This window comes from Rhincodon typus, chromosome 16, assembly GCF_021869965.1.
Source record: "Rhincodon typus isolate 14 chromosome 16, sRhiTyp1.1, whole genome shotgun sequence".
Classification (NCBI taxonomy): Eukaryota; Metazoa; Chordata; class Chondrichthyes; order Orectolobiformes; family Rhincodontidae; genus Rhincodon; species Rhincodon typus.
The window spans coordinates 18,199,600-18,216,737 of NC_063347.1; the positions used below are offsets into that span (position 1 = coordinate 18,199,600).

General features: G+C 41.1%; 1 protein-coding gene across 1 annotated transcript in view; it reads left to right on the forward strand.

The window, feature by feature from the left end:
• Nucleotides 1-16,730, forward strand: part of ecm2 (extracellular matrix protein 2, female organ and adipocyte specific) — a 50,211-nt gene extending 33,481 nt beyond the window's left edge. Inside the window, exons 8-11 of the mRNA XM_048606710.1 lie at nt 101-240; nt 626-952; nt 6,590-6,770; nt 16,147-16,730. Of these exons, the coding sequence (XP_048462667.1) occupies nt 101-240; nt 626-952; nt 6,590-6,761 (639 nt within the window). The 3' untranslated portion in view covers nt 6,762-6,770; nt 16,147-16,730. The remainder of the gene's footprint in view (nt 1-100; nt 241-625; nt 953-6,589; nt 6,771-16,146) is intronic.
• Nucleotides 16,731-17,138: the final 408 nt, after the last annotated feature.

The following is a 17,138-nucleotide window of genomic DNA, read 5'->3' on the forward strand; positions in this document are numbered from 1 at the left end:
CAAAATTCTTTAGTTCTTTTTAATATATAAATGAGTACCATTGATGCACTATGCAAATAGACCTTACATAGTATCAAGTGATTTTTAAAATTAAAAACAGGAACTTTACCTTGAAGACAATGAAATTGAAGAAATATCAGAAGTTAGTTTGAATAGGACTACCAATTTGAACGTGATGGTTCTCAGGAATAACAAGCTTGATGAAACCAGGATAGCACCATTCGCTTGGATAAAACTCAAGTGAGTAATTTGATAATAATTAAATATTTGCAACCATTGACTGAAGTCAAAACGTGCATACTATACGTTAACAGTTTCTATTTGTCAAATCTAGAGAACTTAACTGATTATAGTTAATATTCAATTATGAACTTGTAATTCTTTTTAAAACCAAGTAAAATAAGTGACACATTCATCTGAAATAAAATCAATAAATCATATTAATTCTATATAAACGCCAACATACCTTTCTTATTGACACAGTGAAAGATGATTCATCTATGATCAGCACGTGCTAATTTAGTTTTTGATTTGACTAAGTTATAATTTTCTATATTTTGTAGAAGGGTGTAATGTTTCACAAATTGTATTTAATGTCTATAAAAAATTCCTGTTTATCATCTAGGAACCTAGAATATCTGGACCTCTCACACAACAAGATAATTCATGTTCCATCATTACTACCCAAAGGTCTGCTTTATCTTATACTTGTTCATAACCAGATTGAGCAAATTCCAGGCTTTGTGTTTGCTCACATGGAACCAGGATTAGAAATTTTGTACCTATCTTTCAACAAATTAACCAGCAATGGAATTGACCCAGTTTCTTTCTTTGGCACCTACAATACTATGAGAGAACTGTATTTGGATCACAATATGTTGAAAAAAATTCCTACTGGAATTGCTGAAATGAAGGCACTTCACTTTCTGAGACTCAATGATAACTTAATCAGGTAATGGAAAAATGTTCAAGATACTATTGGTAACAAGTCTGTTTTTCTCGGGTAGACTAAAATGTAGATAATGAAAAATATATCTCAGTCAGAAGGTTGCAGTTTAAGTCTTATGCCAGGAACTGACCATGTAATCCAGCAAATACCAAACAGCAGTTGGAAGGGTGGAGCATCAAGCAAGTCACTGAATAGTCAGGCCATTGATGCGGATTTTAAAGATCCTATGGTACTTTTCGAAGAGGAGGTTAATGTTCTGTGTGCTGACAAATAACCCTTCCTCAACCAACATCAACAAAAATGGACTCACTTATTTGTTATTCACATCAGTGCTGCTTTCAGGATCTTACTCTGGCCAAAATGTCTGCCACGTTTGCCTTTACAAGAACGATTATGGCTGTTCAAATTAATTGAGTATTGCGAAAGAGAGAGATTCTTGTGGTCCAAACTTTTGACCTTGCACTTAACACTATAAGACACAAGAGCACAAGCAGGCCATTCAATAAGATCATGATTGATCTGAAAATCCTCAAATCCACTTCCCTGTTTTTGCCCCATTACCCTTGATTCATTTACTGATTAAAAATCTGTTTATACTTGAATATACTTGAGGACCCAGCTTCAACAGGCCACTCAGACTGTGAGGCTACACTTACAGAAGAAATGCCTCTCACCTCCCTGTCTTAAATATGTAACTCTTTATTCTGAGATTATGCCCTCTGATCCTGACTCTCCCACCTTTCTGCATCTATCCTGTTAAGTCCCCTAAGAATCTTTTATGTTCCAGTAAGGTCATCTCTCATTCTTCTGAGTACAAGATCAATTCACTTAACCACTCCTCATAGAACAGTCCCTTCATACTTGGTATCAGCCTGGTGAACCTTCTCTGGACTGCCTCCAATGCCAGTAAATCTTTCCCCAGTTAATTAGCACAAAATTGAGGTTGGTTGGCTTGCTGAGCTGGTTTGTTGTTTTGCAGACGTTTCTTTACCATGATGGGTAACATTCTCAGTGCAGCCTCCGATGAAGCGTCTGTGTGATTTTCCACCTGGTTTTCAAACTCTGGAGTCTGTTGAGCTGGATTGCCTCACTTCGGGTTTTCCTCCGTAGTGGAGTGTATATGGGGTCGAGTTCTATGTGTTTATTAATAGCATACTTCATGGAGTGCCAGGCTTCTAGGAATTCCCGTGCCTGTCTCTGCTTAGCTTGTCCCAGGATTTTGGTGTTGTCCCAGTCGAATTGGTGGTTCTCCTTGTCCATGTCGATTGAGATGAGTGAGTATTGGTCGTGTCTTTTTGTAGCCAGTTGGTGTTCGTGTACCCTTGTTGTTAGTTTCCTTCCTGTTTGTCCGATGTAGTGTTTCTCACAGTCTCTGCAGGGGATCTTGTAGCTGACATTGGTCCTGTCCACGGCGGGGAGTGGGTCTTTAGTTCGGGTGAGCAGTTGTCGTAAGGTTGATGTGGGCTTGTGTGCTACTCTGATGCTCAGTGGTCGTAGGAGTCTTGTGGTTAGTTCCGATGTGCTCCTGATGTAGGGTAGTGTGATGAGTGTGTCAGGGCGTGTAGTATCTTCCTGATGTTGTTCGTGTAGGCATCTTCTGATGCAGTTTTTTGGATATCTATTATCCTTGAAAACCTGGAAGAGGTATTCTTCTTCCTTTTGGCGTAGTTCTGTGTTGCTGCCCGTTCAAATAGTGCTCACATGCAGCTTCGTTTGTGTGTGCTGGGATGGTTACTGTTGAAGTTCAGTACCTGGTCCGTGTGTGTGGCTTTTCTGTGTACTTTCGTTTGGAGTTCCCCATTTGTCTTGCGCTCTACCGTGACGTCCAGGAATGGGAGCTGTTTGTTCTCCTCCTCTCTGGTGAATTTTATCCCGGTGAGGGTGTTGTTTTTAAGTTTGTGTGTCTCCTCTAGTTTGGTCCGTTTAATGATGACAAAGGTGTCATCCACGTAGCGTATCCATAGTTTTGGTTAAATTAGCGGAAGGGCCATCCTTTCTAGTCTTTGCATCACTACCTCTGCTATGAGTCTGGAGACAAACAAACTTATAAACAACACCCTCACCGGGATAAAATTCACCAGAGAGGAGGAAAAGAACAAACAGCTCCCATTCCTGGACGTCACGGTACAGCGCAAGACAAATGGGGAACTTCAAACGAAAGTACACAGAAAAGCCACACACACGGACCAGGTACTGAACTTCAACAGTAACCATCTCCACACACACAAACGAAGCTGCGTGCGAACACTAATGGGCAACAACGCACTGCAGCAACACAGAACTACGCCAAGAGGAAGAAGAATACCTCTTCCAGGTTTTCAAGGATAATGGATATTCAAAAAACTGCGTCAGAAGATGCCTACATGAACAACATCAGGAAGATACTACCCGTCCCGACACACTCATCACACTACCCTACATCAGGAACACATCGGAACTAACCACAAGACTCCTACGACCGCTGGGCATCAGAGTGGCACACAAGCCCACATCAACCCTACGACAACTGCTCACCCGAACTAAAGACCCACTCCCCGCCGTGGACAGGACCAATGTCATCTACAAGATACTCTGCAGAGACTGTGAGAAACACTACATCAGACAAACAGGAAGGAAACTAACAACAAGGATACACGAACACCAACTGGCTACAAAAAGACATGACCAATACTCACTCATCTCAATCGACATGGACAAGGAGAACCACCAATTCGACTGGGACAACACCAAAATCCTGGGACAAGCTAAGCAGAGACAGGCACGGGAATTCCTAGAAGCCTAGCACTCCATGAAGTATGCTATTAATAAACACACAGAACTCGACCCCATATATACTCCACGACGAAGGAAAACCAGAAGTGAGGCAATCCAGCTCAACGGACTCCAGAGTTTAAAAACCAGGTGGGAAAACACACCGACGCTTCATCGGAGGCTGCACTGAGAATGTTACCCAGCACGGTAATGAAACGTCTGCAGAACAACAAACCAGCTCAGCGAGCCAACCAACCTGAACACCCACAACCCGAGCTACAAATCTACTCCAAAACTTTATAGCACAAAATTGTTCACAGTATTCCAGCTGTGATCTGACTACTGCCTAGTACAATTTTAGCAAAAATTCCTTATTTTTATATTTCATTCCCTTTAAAATAAAGGCCAACATTCCATTTGCCTTCCCTATTTCCTGCTGAATTTTGATGCTCGTCTTCTGTGATTCATGGATGATGACTCCCAAGACCCTTTGTTCCATTGCTTTTAGCAGTCTTTCTCAACTTAAATAATATTCTACAACCCTATTTCTTCTGCCAAAATGCATAATCTCACAGTTTCTCACATCATATTCCATCTGCCAAGTTTTTTTATATTTCCTCAGACCCAAAAGTGGTGGCTTTAAGCCCATTCATGAGTAAATATAATACAGTGAACAATGATGTGATTGGGATAGTCATTATCCTACAGGATAGCTTTGATGTGCCCCATTTTGGTCTGAGTTTGCATGGTGAGCTAATGGTTTGGATGCCAATTTACAAGATAACTGGCTCAGCCAGTCTTATAGAGCTGTGGGAATCCAACATGTATACCCGTAAAGGTACGTTTCAGCATGCCTAAAGTAGAGAACTCATTTTCAGATTTCTCAAACAGCACATTGACAAAATGGAGCTCTTTAGTCTGTTCCATTTCAAAGGTGAATATCAGCACGGGTTGTGTTGCAACCAGGTGCTTAAGAAAAATTCCTACATGCATCTGTAGTTTCAATTGTAATAAATATATCATCTATACATTTACCATCCAAAGACTCAAACAGTCTTTCCAGGTGAAGCAGCATTTCACCTATACCTCCTCCAACCTTGTGTATTGTGTTCCCTGCACCCAATGTTGCCTACTCTACATTGGAGAAACCAAACGCAGACTGGGTGACTGCTTTGCAGAACACCTCCGGTCTGTGTACAAGCATGACCCCGACCTTCCCATCGCTGGTCATTTCAACACAGCGTCCTGCTTGCATGCCCACTTTTCTGTCCTCAGCATGCTGCAATGCTCCAGTGAATCACAGCGCAAACTGGAGAAACAACATCTCATCTTCAGACTAGGCACTTTACAGCCTTCTGGACTTAAAAAATTGAACCTTCAAATTTTCAACTCGCATTTGTTCCCTTTCTTTTAGCTTTACTTGTTACATTCTTTGTCACTGTGCCCTCTCTCCCCTCCTCCCACTCTAATGGGACTGTCTTCTCTTTCAAGTCTACAGTTAGACACACCGTTGTTCTGCCATTCTCACACTCCGATCACTTAATCTGGACTATCAACAATCTTTTCTCCACCAGTATTCTACACCCCATCTCTGCCTCTTTCCCTGCTCCCCCCATCAACTATACCATAGCTGTTGTCCCCTCCACACTTCACTTCAGCTCTGATGAAGAGTCATCTAGATTCAAAACGTTAATTTGCTGTCTTTCCATGGATGCTGTCTGACCTGCTGTGATCTCCAACATTTATTGTTTTCAGTATCAAAACATCAGAAATATGCAGGAAGTAGAAGCATCAGGGTAATTCATCAAAGGTAACTTTCTCACGGAAACTGAGAAAAACATCAATGACAACTGGGCCTGGATTGCATTCCTTGCAACATTACAGAAACGTAGAAACACAGAAGAAAGGACAAGGAGGAGGTCATTTGGCCCTTCAAGCCTGCTCTGGCATTCTTCATGACCATGGCTGATTGTCCAACTCAATAGCCTAATCCTGCATTCTCCCCATAACCTTTGATCCCATTTGCCCCAAGTTTCTAGATGCCTCTTGAATACATTCAATGTTTTGGCATCAACTACTTCCTGTGGTAATCAATGCCACAGGCTCACCACTCTGTGGGTGAAGAAATGTCGCCTTATCTCCGTCCTAAATGGTCTACCCCGAATTCTCAGACTGTGACTCCTGGTTCTGGACACACCCACCATTGGGAACATCCTCCCTGCATCTACCCTGTCCAGTGCTGTTAGAATTTTATAAGGGTCTATGAGATCCCCCCCTCATTCGTCTGAACTCTCACGAAAACAATCCCAATATGCATTAGGGCATTTATGGCATCGGGGAAGCTGAACACATCTATGCATGTTGCTAAGTACTTTAACAAATAGATACATAAATTGACAGCATGAAAAAATTGCCATGATGTAGTGATGTGGCATAAATGTCTATAGCTTCCTTCAGAGGCACATTCATGAAAATGCAGTGTTGAACAAGCATATAGACATGGCGCTGCCTCAAAGCAGTCGATATATGTGAAGCTATTTTGGTCACTTTGGAGAAATGTGGTGTTATTGGATTTCAAAACTGCACCTCCACCTCCTTTTTCCCTTCTGTCATGTTAAAGCATCTATGTTAATATATCTTTACAATATATTCCTGCATGTAATAGCAATCAAGATTCAGAAATGTATATGTAGGTATTTTGGATAGGACTTGCCATATATTTGGAACGATCTGTTACGCTTTCTGAAAAGTCAAGCCCAGAATCCCAAACCAACTCACACCTGATCACAAGATAATTTAAATCCAAAAAATGAGCTGCATATTCAAATGTTGATTGAACTAAAGGAGATTTTTAAAATAATACTCTAATACAATTTTTTTTTAAACTAGGAATGTTCCACCGGAATCCATCTGCACAATGAACGATCAAGGTGATTCAAATATTCGAACACTGCATCTTGAAAACAATTACATTAACACACGGAGAATCCCACCAAGTGCCTTTTGTTGTATAGAAAAATACTCAAGTGTGATCTTGACACCACAAAAGGTCAAAAAATAACTATTCTAGGTGCGAAAATCATTTTTATCCATATATGTTTTGAAGCAAAGATTTTGTATGACGTGCGACTTAAATGTTCTTGTTTATCTGTGCTCCTGTCAAAACAAAATAATCAGTCCTTATTTAGCAATAAGAATGTACACTAAACCTACATCTAGTTCATGGTTTTTATGTTAATAAATGCCTATAAATCTATCATTAGCAAAGGACAGGCGGACATATAATAAATCACATTTGTTAGTCATTAAATGTAATAATTTACTGGATGTTATTTGAGAGCTAAAAGATGTTGTTGACTATGCCATGTATGATGACATGAAACTATTCATTCAACAAATATTTAGAAGTTTTATGAACAAGTGGAGTAGAATGCCATTACATTAACCAAGTCAGGAACAAACATGTTTAGAACTGACAATGTGTTCAGTCTAGAAAATCATTCCCTCGATTTGATGTATTGGATATGAATGGGTTAATAAGATAATGGTGGAACACTGTGAGAATCTACTTAAAGATCAAGAATTGATTTTTACATGAAGTAGTGTCGTTGTGCAGTAGAACAACAGCATATATGTCAAACAGAAAAATTAAACAAAGAACGGCAGATTCTGGAAACCTGAAACAAATATTGAAATTGCTGGTGAAGAGTACATTTTATAAAAAAAGGTTGAACATTCATGTAACTGGAATTTATAAAGATGAGAAGTGACAACAGAAAAAATTCTGAGCAGGATTTACAGGTAGACGCTAAGAGGATGTTTACTCCTGTGGGGAATCTAGAATTAAGGGGGACACTTTTAGGATAAAAGGTCTCCCATTTAAAACAAAGATACAGGCAGGGATTTCCATTTTACAGTTAAAGTGTGCAGACAGACATTATTATGAGTGAGATATGCACATAACCACCAATGAGAAAGCCTGTTTGATCCAGTGCCTATCAAGCACTTAAATGGTCACCTGGCAGGCCTTTTGGTACACTACTTCCAGTGACAAAGATGTCCTGCTTGAAGCTGCCAGCCAATCAGAGGCTAGCAGCCACTTTTCGCAGCAGCATCGCTTTGGAGGCTAAGCCTGCTGCCTGCATAGCAACACTGGAGTCCTGGAACAGTGAAAAAGGCAGTGACTTATTCGGGGGAGAATCGACGGGTGAGAATTGTGTGGGACAGATGTTCAGGGGGTCAAAGGCAAGGGAGGAGTTTGGCATTCAGCAATCACTCCTCTACCCCTTACCCCTGCTTCTGATCACCACATTAATAAAATGAAAAACTGCAGTTGCTGGAATCTGGAACAAAAACAGAAATTGCTGGAGAAATTCAGCAGGTCTGGCAGCATTTGTGCAGAGAAAGAAGAGTTAACGTTTTGGGTCCAGGGACCCTTCTTCAGATGAAAATTAAAATTCCCTACCCCTGAACTGAGAGACCCCAGTTCACGTCCCACCTGCTCCAGCAATGTGTAACAACATCTCCAAACAACTTGATTGGAAAATTGATCAACAATGAAAACAAATGTGACTATGGGCCATCCCACACAGAACTTTATTTCTAAGGTAGGAGCAAGGGTCCCTTCAGCAAAAACCAGCTGGATTATTTGCCCTCCGAGCCACTTCTCTGGAGAGGAAAATATTGGTGGAGAATTATTAAAAGGTATTCTTTACATGAGATAGCAGTGGAAGCTGGGCCATTGAATATATTCAAGGCTGAATTAGACATATTTTTGATCTGTGAAGGAGGCAAGGATTGTGAAGGTCAGTGAAGTTGAACCACAGTATTATTTAATGTTAGAATAGGTTTATGGGGTTTAATGGATTTATCCTATTCCTAACTTCTTATGCTTTTACCTACGTCCTGCCTACTTGAATGCCGTGCTGAAAGTTAATGACCTAACTTGGATGATCAAGTTCAGCCTTTACATCTTCTCAAGCCATATCCTACAACTTTCAACATTAGCCATAGCCACTGCTCAAATCCCTGCAGTTCCTCACTCAACCACTAATAGTCTATAAATCAGGACAATACCTAATATTCATATACTTCGCCCCACCTTCACAGCCTCACCAATTCTGCTCGTGGCCACATCTCACAGGTTACATGTATACATACAGTCCACAACACTTATAAGTATTGTCAGAAGTGAAATTGAGTGGCCGATCATCTCGACAAAGGGCTGAATCCAAAGAAAATGGGCTAAGCATAACACAGTTGTCATAAAATGCCTTGAAGTCTCAAATGGGTAACAATAATAAAGGAACATTGGAAAGATGGACTTTTTGAGGATAGAAAGTCTGATGACACATAGGGAAATGACCATTAGGTTGATAAGGATTTAAAAAAAGGAACTGAAAGAACTACGGATGCTGTAAATCATAAACAAATGTAGAAATTGCTGGAAAAGCTCAGCAGGTCTGGCAGCGTCTGTGGAATGAAAACAGAATTAACGTTTTGGGTCGAGTAACCCTTCCTCAGAACTGATGGTAACTAGGAAAATGTCAGTTTATATGCACAAGATAGGGTGTAGGGAGGGGTAAGGTGTAAACGATAGGTGGGGATACAGCCCAAAGGGAGAGAAGAGTAGTTAGACAAAGGAGTGAATAACGATCTGACCATGAGGGTGAATAGCTGTGAATGTGCACTGTTAGTGGCTAACAATGGGTGGTGTGTAATAGCAGACTATGTGATAATAAAGCCTGGTTGTAGGGATTGGGGTAAGGACATGGGAGAGCTCAAGCCCTAAAGTTTTGAACTCGATATTAAGACTGGAAGGTTGCAAGATCCCCAGGCGGAAAATGAGGTACTGTTCAGGCAGAACATAAAGTAGTTAACCACAACATTTGAATGTACTTCAGGAAATAGTTACTTTCATACTCAACTACTCAACAACAACAAAGAAAACACGGATTGAGACAGAGAAAACTGAATAACTCTGATGTAACTTATTGAGAATTATGGAATTTGTCATATAAGAAAAAGGACAGGGAGATAGTGATAAAATGGAGAGAGGAGGAACAGCAAAAACAGCTGAATAAGAAATAAATTCAGAAGTTAAAAGTACAGGTGGAAGCCTACATTTAGAGCAAAGATAATGATGAAGAACAGCCTAATAGTGACGATGAAGATGAGGACCTCTTCTGTGAACAATCTAAAGATTGTATAATCCTATTTGATCCTGAGATACTCATAAAGTTCATGCAACAATATGGGGGCAATGAGTTACACACTGTTATGATTCCAGAACAGACTGCCAAAATTATGTTACAATCTCATTACATACCCATAACTTTTAATTTAAACAAGGTGAGATCCAGGGGCCTTGTTAGGAAAATAAAGCCAGAAGATTCTACTTCCGCCATCTGCAATCCGACCCCACCACCAAAGACATTTTTTTCCTCCCCACCTTTATCTGCTTTCCGGAGGGACCACTCTCTCTGTGACTCCCTTGTCCGCTCCAGACTCCCCTCCAGCCCCACCTCACCCAGCACTTTTCCCTGCAACCACAGGAAGTGCTACACCTGCCCCTACACCACCCCCCTCACCCCCATCCCAGGTCCCAAGAAGACTTTCCACATCAAGCAGATGTTCATCTGCACATCTGCTAATGTGGTATACTGTATCCGCTGTTCCCGTTGTGGCCTCCTCTACATCGGGGAAACCAAGCGGAGGCTTGGGGACCGCTTTGCAGAACACCCGCGCTCGGTTCGCACTAAACAACTGCACCTCCCAGTCGCAAACCATTTCAACTCCCCCTCCCATTCTGCAGACGACATGTCCATCCTGGGCCTCCTGCAGTGCCACAACGATGCTACCCAAAGGTTGCAGGAACAGCAACTCATATTCCGCTTGGGAACCCTGCAGCCTAATGGTATCAATGTGGATTTCATAACCTTCAAAATCTCCCCTCTCCCGACCGCATCCCAAAACCAGCCCAGCTCATCCCCGCCTACCTAACCTGTCCTTCCTCCCACCTATCCCCTCCTCCCACCTCAAGCCCCACCCCCATCTCCTACCTACTAACCTAATCCCGCCCCCTTGACCTGTCCGTCCTCCCTGGACTGACCTATCCCCTCCCTACCTTCCCACCTACACTCACCTTTACTGGCTCCATCCCTGCCTCTTTGACCTGTCTGTCTCCTCTCCACCTATCTTCTCCTCTATCCATCTTCTATCCACCTCCCCCTCTCTCCCTATTTAATTCAGAACCCCCTTCCCCTCCCCCATTTCTGAAGAAAGGTCTAGGCCCGAAACGTCAGCCTTCCTGCTCCTCTGATGCTGCCTGGCCTGCTGTGTTCATCCAGCTCTACACCTTGTTATCTCAGATTCTCCAGCATCTGCAGTTCCTACTATCTCTGAAAAGATTCTACTTCATGTTTACTACGCATTAGAACCGCAATACAATCTACAATGCATGTGCAATCTATCTCTAACATCCTGAATTAACATGTAAATATGAGTTAACTACTGTAATTAAACACTACATATCAAACAGAAACTGCGATCAAGGCAGATCCCACAGATATCTCAGCGATTCCCTCCGATATTAATGATATGGTGAGTCATTCAATTTCATTACACTTCACAAGGATTACAATTCTTCATTTTTGCTGATTTTCCCTTGAAGCTTCCTTTCAGGTGCCATTTTGTCATGAACTTTCTAAATGACTGCACCCATTGTGATTGAGCACCCTCCTTTCCTGGGTCTACGTTCTCCTGGACTCACTCACAAGTAGAACCACAGCTCTTCTTGGACAGCTAGCCCTGATTCTGTGGTTTTTCCCTGAGCTTCAATCTTTTTCAATTGCATCAAACAAATATTCCTTGAGATTTTTTTAAACTCATCCTCTCAGCTGCACTGAAGTAATAATGATCACAGAGTTCTTCCAAATCTCTCACAGCTTCCCCAGCACATAGCCAGTAACGTTCCCACCTTTTCAGGCACCCCAGGGATCACTTCTGAGCCTCGACTCCATGTGAACGTATGAAATAGGAGAACAGGTAGACCATGATGTTCCCTGAGCCTGTTCCACCATTCAACAATACTTCACTCCAATACTTGGTTGCCTACTAAATCCTAGAATCTCTCCTCAAGTTTGAATAGCATAGAGCTATTCAACTGCTTGACACCTTAATGAGTCCCCTACACAGAATCTGGGAAGTTCAGCTGCCTTCCAAGCAATACAGCTAACTACAACACTCCTGACAATGAACGTACACTTCTCTCTCCTTCTCACATACACACTGACTTCCTCTAACCTCTGAACTCCTCTTAATGACACCCAAATTATCCTGAGTGACTTACTGAAAATCTTGCAATGAACCTTCCCTTATTGCTGTGCAGAATTGAAATTTACGAACACTTTGAAACAGTCAATTGTAGCACCCTTGGAAATGAGTGTAGACTGAAGTTGTACATTCTCACAGAATGCCGGAAATAGATGACATAATTGAAAAGCTTTTTCAAACAACTGTCACAGGCATGATGGGTTGAATAATTTATTTCTGTGATGCATAATTCTATGATTCTGTGACAGTTCGCTCTAGTCAAACTGTACCTTAACATGAGTCAGCACCCTTATGAAAGAGGGAAGAAAACTAGAGGGAAAAAATGGAGCACCCAATGCTCCAATTGAAACCAGTGACCCGAGAATAAGTAGTGATTGGTGAGTGAAAAAAAAACGCCAGTAATTCGTGAAAAGCCAAGAATTGTCCCTGCACAATTTTCTAATATGAATTCTTATATAAATTCTTGATACAAATAAAGTTCTAGGTCAAGAGCATTGAAATAAGATGCCAAAAGCTTCATGTACGTTAAACTAATATGTGAAAAGTAATCAATATGCCTAAAACAATTGTATGTGAATCATGCTTTGCAGTAACTTTGAAATCATAATCATTTTTAATTTACTGCATTTTGGCACATATATGCAGTATTAATGATAATAAATCCCAAATAGAAGAAAGAGAGTAGGGATCAATGCGAATTTTTCAGGATGGAAAGGTGTAATTAGATGGCACAAGGGTCAGTCTTAGGGCCTCAATTAGTTACTATCAATATTAATGACATGGAGGAGGGGGCAGTGTGTAATGCATCCAATTTGCTAACTAAACAAAAATAAGTGGGAAGGCATGCTGTGATGAGGACATAAGACAATAAGAGGCAGGAGCAGAAGTTAAGTCATTTGGCCCACTGAGTCTGCTCGGCCATTTAAATCATGGCTGATATGTTTCTAACCCCACTCTCCAGTGTTCTCCCCATAACCCTTGATCCTCTTACCATTCAAGAACCTACTTGTCTTTGTCTTAAATACATTCAATGACTTGGCTTCTACAGCATTCTTGAGCTTAAAGTTTTGGCAAAGATCTGCAGCTTGGGTTGTGGGTGAGGTTGTTGACTTGCTCGCTGAGCTGGCTTGTTCTTGTTCAGACGTTTTGTCACCATGCTAGGTGACATCATCAGTGGAGCCTCCGATGAAGCGATGTTATCCTACTCTGCTTGGAATTTATACTGTGTGGTCTGTTATCGTGAGTAGTGTCATTTCCGGTTTTGATCTGTATGGTTTGTATATGGGATCCAAAACTATATGTGTGTTGATTGCATTATGGGTGGAGAACCATGCCTCCAGGAATCCCCGTGCGTGTCTATGTTTGGCTTGGGCTCCTATGGTTACCTTGTCCCCATTAAACTGGTGGCCTTCATTGTCTGAGTGTACTGATATTAAAGAGAGTTCGTCATACCATTTTGCTGCTAGTTGATGTTCATGTATTCTGATGGCTCGTTTCCTTCCCGTATGTCCAGTGTAATGTTTGTGGCAGTCATTGCATGGTATCTTGTAAACCAAGTTGGTTCTGCATGTTGTGGGAATGGGGTCTTCAATCACTCACAAGGATTAAAGACCCCATTCCCACAACTTCCAGAACCAACGTGGCAATATTGGCATATCCTTCCTTAGATAAGGGGCCCAAAACTGCTCAAATATTCCTGTAAGGGAGTATAGACAGGTCGAGTGAGTGGGCAAAAACTTGTCAGATGGAGTTTTATGTAGGAAAGTGCAAGGTATTTTGGTACTGTAGTGATTGTAACAAGGTCAGACAGCTGGACCTCAGAATGAGTTCTCTGATTGGGACGGTTAATCTGGTCCAATCAGGGAGTCCCAGCTTACATAAAAAGGTTGAGTTGTCAGAAGTATGGACACTCTGTACTTGACTCTGTACGAGGCAGTATTATAGTCAAGGATTGTTCATGTTTAAACAAGGGATGATTTGGTGATGTGATACTGGCTTCTGTAGAGTTATTTCAGTGGCAATGAGAGTAAAGCACAATTCTGAAGAAATTCACTCACAATCGTGGTCTTTGAGTTGGGGTAAGCATTTCTTCTATCATGTGCTTGTTTGGGGAGTTTAACTCATTCGACCCTGCCGTCGAGCACTGGGTCGAGTATGTGGAAAGATTGAGTTATTTTTTCCAGGCAAATGACATTGGTGCAGATGAAAAACAACGAGTAATTCTCCTGGCAGCATGTGAAGCTGCAGCTTTTTCTCTCCTTAAGAGCCTAACTTTCCCTGAGGCACCAGATACTAAAGCCTGATGTATATAGTTAAAGTATATTATGATCCCAAGACTCTTTTAATTCTGAGACACTTCACTTTCACATGGCAGTTCGAGAACCAGGGGAATCCATATGAGGGTTTCTGACTAGGTTATGATGACTGGCAGAAGCCTGTAAATTTGGTTTAATCCTTAATGAGATGCTTAAAGACTGTCTGGTATGCAGGTTTAATGATGTAACAATGCAAAAATGCCTGCTAGCTGAAGCCCGACTGAACTTCAAACAGGCCTTACAATTGGCTTATCATTGGAAAATGCAGCAAGTGGAGCACACGGGTTGCAAAGTATTCTGATCGAAGTGGACACCTTTGCCAGTTCGACTGAGCTTGAATGCAGGCAATTGCAAAGCCTCATTCAGGACATATCCTGATCAGAGGGACTCAAGGTCAGCCCACAGCAAAACCTCAAACAAGCCAAGCCTCAGCCAAACAGTTAAAGTTTTCTCCAGGATTCTGGCCGGCAAGCCATTATAGTTGTTGCTAGTATGTGGACTTGAAACAGCAAAAGAGTCCTATTAGACCTAAATTAGGTGACATATCTCATAGGTCGACATCCAGAAGGGTTCATTCCCTGGAAAGTTCACCTATGTCTGGTTTGGAACAGTTAAATTGCTCAGCAACATCAAAATCAGAACCAATCAAGATAAACTTCTGGTTAAACGGTCATCTGGTTCTAAAGGAGGTTGATACTGACGCGGCCATATGAGTGGTCGCAGAACCAGTTTTTAATAAAGTTCACACTGGACTCTAGGGAACCATTACAGGTTTAGGGTACAATGTCTGTTCTGGTCTCTTATGAAAAGCAGCTGGTTCAGTTACCAGTGATTGTAGTAAAAGGCTCAGGCCCAAGTTTAATGGGGTAAAATTGGTTGCAGAGATCCACCTCGATTGGCTCAAAATTTTTCAGTTAGAACATGGCTGCCTGAGTGAAGTCCTAATTAAATACCCGAAAGTCTTCCAGGAGGGTCGAGGCACTATCAAAGCAGCCAACCTTGCATATTGACTAGGAAGCCATTCCATGATTCTTTAAGGCCCATCCAGTGCCATTTGCCTTCCTGGTAAAAGTCAAGGCAGTGATAAGAAGTCTGGAAAGTGAAGGAATCATCAAGCCAGTCCAATTTGCAGAAGGGGCAGCGCCAGTTGTACTGATTTTGAAGCCCGATGGGTCAGATAGCCTTTGTGGGGGTTTTAAACAAATGGTAAACCTCAGATAAAAGATTTATACTCAAAGCTGGTAGGGGAACTGTCCTTCACAAAGTTGGACATTAGCCACGCTTACTTGAAACTGCGTTTAGATCAGGATTCCCAGAAGGGCTTCTGCAAGACTGCCATTTGGGTATCATCAGCCTGTTCAAATTTTCAGCACCCGATGGAGAATATTTTGCAAGGTCTACATCATGTTGCCATTTACCTAGGTGACATCCTGATAGGGTCAGGGTAATCAAAGGTGTCCTGGCCCCCATGTGTCTGTCCAGGAGCTTAGGTCATTTTCCTGAACTGGTAAATTATTATGGCAAGTTCATGTACAACCTGGTATCTTTGTACCGGCTTTGAATGGATGAATTTTTGATGGTTTGGCAGACTGTTAGGCGCACAGCCAGGTTTTTTAAATTCATGGGAGTGTACGTGTTTAATGGGTGGCCCTTCTGTTACTGCCAGCTTCCGATCCTACCAAAGTTGAAATGATCTCCCAATAAGTCCATATCATATGTTTATTTATATTATATTAATGTCTGTAAGAAATTATTATAAATTAATAATATATTGGCTCATTTCTCCTATTTCTGCAGAACCTTTGATGTGACACAAGTGGGAAATCTGATTGTGCTGTTGTAGAGCGACTGCAAGACTTCTTAATTATGTGTTTCAAAAGCATCTTTGCATCTAGTGAGACCCCAGAGACAACTGCCATACGTCCACTTAACCTGCCTACATGTGCCAGAACCAGAATGGCAGCCATCTGAATCTTTGTTTCCTTCAAGAACAAACAATTCTTGGCCAAAAGTGTTTTTTCTCAATGTGAACCTCTGCCTTATATGTGCATTTTTGTCTATGTGATTTGATTTATATGAGACATTTATATTTCCTTACTAAAAGTTGTTTGCATCAACCAGCATTGTATCTTCATTGAATAAGTTCTACTTTTTGTAAACCAATAATTTTGCGCTATTTCGGAAACACAGTTAATGGATCTTGTTAGTCTATATTATAAAGTATACGACTAGCCATATTGGGAACTCGGTAAAATAATTAAATTTATGTTGCGATCCATGGAATTGCGAAACTAAAGAAAGACAGTGCACTTCTCCCCTCTCTGTTGTAAAGCTCCAACAGTTTCAAAAGATTATCTGAATTATTATGATGACAATTTCAACAAGTGTTTATTTTTCTTTAATACTAGATAAAAGTTTGTTATCAATTTTCTAAAATGCAATTTATTTTGTCTCAGCTTGATTGAGAGACAACAGATTTTTTAGACAAACAGGGAAATCACTAAGTTTAACAGTAATAATGATCTTCTTGTGGTGACAAGTTCAACAACATTACTAAAATTTACATCGGTTTGATGTCATGCTCTGTTGGTGTTCCATTTTGTAATTTTCCGCTTCCATGTTTTTTCAGGAATCAATCTGTAATTTGGATGCAGATGAGTAAAAAATATTACATTTTTCTGTTTGAATATATCAAAACAATATGCAGCTTAAAAATGGCTGTTCAATTTACATTGTGTCCATCATACTTAGCAAGAAGAGATAATAGGAACTGCAGATGCTGGAGAATC